The sequence below is a fragment of the Notothenia coriiceps genome, unplaced genomic scaffold, assembly GCF_000735185.1.
Source record: "Notothenia coriiceps isolate Sejong01 unplaced genomic scaffold, NC01 NC01_scaffold00037920, whole genome shotgun sequence".
Classification (NCBI taxonomy): domain Eukaryota; kingdom Metazoa; phylum Chordata; class Actinopteri; order Perciformes; family Nototheniidae; genus Notothenia; species Notothenia coriiceps.
In genome coordinates, this window is record NW_011370621.1 from 2,620 (window position 1) to 7,007 (window position 4,388).

The following is a 4,388-nucleotide window of genomic DNA, read 5'->3' on the forward strand; positions in this document are numbered from 1 at the left end:
GTAGTATGCTTGAAATAGTGGCTCTGGAGCATCCTTCCTCGACATTGAGACACACCCTGGGCTCTGGTTTCAGACAGAGGGTGAATAGAGGTGCTGCAGCACAGGCAGAAGGAGAACATTAAGAGCTTTTTGAACATTAAAGCATGGAGACATGTCCCAGTAGAGACACTACATACAAATATGATCCTGAAAATGAGCAGAATGTGTCCTCTTTAAAGAATGGGCTTGAACAAAATCCAATACCAACACAGCGAGCTAAATACTAGAAGTGTATTGATTTTCCTTTAAACCCTTTCGATGTGTGCCTCTGGGGCCTTCTTTCCACCATTATCTTAAAATCTTACACCACCTCTTGTAAAAGCAAATGTGGCTTTACAATTTCTACATTTCAGCAGCTAAGTTGCATCACACTGTGTCCCGTGAGGAGTGAACTTGAGTTGACCCCAAACCCTTAGCCTACTCTTAAATTAATGAAAGTGTAATAAAAAATGAGTTACATCGTAAATCACTTTAATCATCCGTTAATGAATCAGGCGGGTGATTTTTTGGCAGGAAGGGAAGGAGAGAGAGAGGTTCCGCTTGGATGGGAAAACACTGAGTTAGCACAAGGTTTAGCCAAATATAGCTCCAGTAGATTTACAGTCAATTATTAATTGTGTGTGTGTTTAATATTATTATAAGCCAGATCCAGAGCAATGCAAAAACAGTTTCAAATACTTTTCACGGTTGGACTGTCAGACATTTTACAACAAATAAACAAATATATTTGTATAAATGTTCTGTATAAAATTCAAGAAATCTTAAGAAATACAAACTTGCCTTCTTCTTCGAACAAACTGAAATACACAACAACAACAACAACAACAAGTCCAATCTTTGAACATCTTAATAATGCCATCTAATTGAGAGTTTATGCTTTTAAATCACCATAGTGTAAAATCCCAAAGAAAACCGGGTTTGCTTCCCATTCCTCTAAAATCACACTGCTTAATCTGTTTACCTCTTAAATGTTTTGAATCTGCCAATCTTAAACACCTCGAGGGGAGAACATCTGAGTACTCAACTGTGCTGCCAGAGATTAGCTTGGATGAAAGCGAGATATATAACACGGCCAAATGTTTGTTTACGGATGCAGTGCTGGAAGAAGCACTTAGATATTCTACTCATCAAAGCCTCCTGATCAAATACTCCACATTCAAAATCCTCTGAGACTGCCAAGGCACACGTGTTATACTTAAGACATTACGTAAGGAGTGTTATTCTATAATAATATACTTCAACATGAGAGCAATGTTAAAATGTTGTCAAGGTAACACTGAAAACATCTACAAGGTATGGAGTAAAGATAAGTATTTCCCTTTGAAATGTAGGGCATTACAAGTATACGTCTAAATAAGCAACTATGTCCTTCAAACAAGAGGGTATAAAATGTTTATTTTAACAAACCTTGAATACACTTCAATAAGAGCCTGGTTTTGATTCTTATCCCCATCCCGAACCTGCCTGAGGAAATACACCNCTTCCCACTCAGTCACTACTGACATCCTACACACATGCAGTACATGTGACTCACACTGCACAAACACTCACACCGACACAAACCGACACATCAGGGCTTTATGCCTACAGTAGTTCTTGCACTTTGTGAGAATCTGTCAGTGTTCTCTAGTTCACAATTTGCCCCACATACAGTAAACTCAGTACAGGTTGTTCCCTTTACTGTGACTAACATGTCCACCATGTGTTGCATCCCCTCACTCTAAACTCACTGACGAAGCAGTCGGCATAATTATATAACCGAAACCGAAACCGAAAGCAACCGAAAGCATAGGATGAGGAAAGATTTGGTATAAAAAATATATAACAGTTCAAAATGAAGACTACAATATATTCAACAGCAGAGAGGGCAGTTAACAGTTCTTCAATGTATTACTGTTTGTGTGTGTGTGTGTGTGTGTGTGTGTGTGTGTGTGTGTGTGTGTGTGTGTGTGTGTCTGTGTGTGTGTGTGTGTGTGTGTGTGTGTGTGTGTGTGTGTGTGTGTGTGTGTGTGTGTGTGTGTGTGTGTTTTTGTTCACCTTGTGTTGTTTCCACATCACAGCCAGCGGTTTAACGTCGTGTTTGGCGTGTTTCCCCTCCTCCAAACACTTCATACACACCGGAGCCTTGCAGCTGTAGCAGTACATGTTGAAGTTTTCCGCTTCGTGATCCACGCATGTCGCCGGTTTCCGCGCAGTGGCGGGCGGCAGCTGACCGCCTCCTCCCGCCGCACCGCCTCCTCCTGCCGCTCGGTTCGGCGGCGGAACCAGGCGGTGCTTGGCGAGCGGGCCGCGGGACGGGTGGCACCGCTGCTGGCACGCGTTACAGTAATACACGTCGCACTGCTCGCACATCACCGTCGCGTCCACCGGGTTGCGGTCGCACAGCTGGCACTTCTGCGCGGTGGATGAGGACCCGCTAGAAGCAACGCGGCGGTTCTGCTGGTACCGCGCGGTGATGGCCTCCAGCAGCCGGTTCCGAGGGAAGCCCCGGAGCCCCCTCTCATCCAGGGAGACGCTCCGGTGGCACAGCGGGCAGGTGAGGGAGCAGTGTCGGTGGTGGTTGACCGGAGGAAACACCCGCACCCCGTTTGGAGACTTGAGCTGGCACGGCGTGTAGGACCCGTACCCGCTGTCGGTTTCGCTGTACAGGCTCATCTTGTCCATGTCCAGGTAGTCGTAGTCGGACGAGGCTCGGCTCTGCACCGGGGTCTCTCCGTCCGGGGTCTGCACCGTGATGTTCCGGGCGCAGGCCAGGCAGACATTGTGGGAGCACGGCAGCAGGATGGGGTCCTTGAAGAGAGAACCGCAAACGGGGCATTTTAACTCTTCCTCCATCGCTCCCGTGTGTTTCGTTGGACCGGGGAGGAGAAGCAGCTGCAGGGAAAACACTCCAGCACCGACTGACACGGACAGCTCCTAAGCACGGGGCTGCGCATGCGCGAAGAGGGGCGGGGATTGTAGCTTGAGTTGATTGATCGAGTTAATTTAACGGCTCTGAAACACCACAGATCTCACGATTGCAATGTTATTTATTCATTCATTCATTTATCTGTTTGTTTATTTAGCATTTCGTCTAATCTGTTTTATAATCATTATTATATATTGGGTGTTTTTAATTATTTTAATTATATTGTTTTAATTTACTTGTTTTATTATTCAAGAATATATTTGTTATCTTTAATTTATTTTTGCCTTATTGCAGTCCTGACATTTTTTAGGTCAACCTGAACTACTCCATGTTTTGAGATGTGCAATACCAATACAGTTTAGAATTAATGGCATTATTATTTAAGACTGCATAAAAATGGTTTAAAACACATATTGGTGTCTTAAATAAGGAAATAAAAATATCCAGCTCATGAGGTCAGAATCAAAGTCGAAAGGAGAAGAACAATGGTGATTGTTATTACGGTCTACAAACAAAGATAACGAGTCCTAAAGAGAATGATAGCCCAAAGCTTGTTCACATTCTGATTTAGTGTTGAGTTCATCATTTTGCCTTAGTAGGGCCTGTACATTGTTAAGCTATTTTGAAAAAGAAAGTACCTTCCTTTCTGTTGGTAAAGTCTATTACCCTCAACCATCCTTAAGGCTGGTGCAGTGAACAGAAAGGCAATGATTGTCGATCATTATGTCAACAGTGACAATGGTCCTGATGATAATGATGATCACTTATTGTGACTGCCTGATGCTCTGCATTTGTTCTGCCTGTCAGTCAGAGACAAACGATCATAGTGACAACAAGTAGCACATCATGCATAATAGAAATAAAACAAGCAACCATTAAACTCTGTGAAAATAATGTTAAGATGCAATAAAAGAGAGTATAGCTGCTTACAATGGATGGAGATGTGTTTGATCCTTTGTGTTTTTGTGTCATTATAGCATTTTGTGTTATAGCTAAATGTGTAATTGACCAGACAGCAGCATTAATCCCACCCACTGGGACACTTCTTACATGTATTTGCCCCGTTAGCGTCCCTTTAAAGATGGATATACTGTATGTCGACGTACGAAACTACTTGTATTGCCTGATTTAACCTTTAACCACAATCTAAGGCTCTTTAACAAGTGAGAGTTAAGTTTCCTCTTGTTCCAGTCATTTTTGAGCACATGTACTCATCAAAATGTAAAGGCAGGGCTTACATCACAGTGAGACAGCTCAGCGTGATAGCAAGAGATAAAAGGTGCCACTTTGACATCTAGTGCAGAAGTTGTAATGGCTTTGACATCATTGTGAGAAGCTCCTGAAGAAAATCCACCAGAGCACTATCCCTCTAAAAGGACAGTCAAAAGTTATTTTCAGTCTTTTTTTTTACTGAATTAAATAGAAATGGTGTCTATACATG

At 42.9% G+C, this 4,388-nt stretch overlaps 1 protein-coding gene across 1 annotated transcript; it reads right to left on the reverse strand.

Annotated features, from left to right (window-relative positions):
• Window positions 1-2,076: 2,076 nt before the first annotated feature.
• trim67 (tripartite motif containing 67) lies at window positions 2,077-3,094 on the reverse strand (the record flags this gene model as incomplete). Its single annotated transcript, XM_010797408.1, has 1 exon — window positions 2,077-3,094. A coding segment is annotated over exon 1 (798 nt), but the record flags the coding sequence as incomplete, so codon positions are not given.
• Window positions 3,095-4,388: the final 1,294 nt, after the last annotated feature.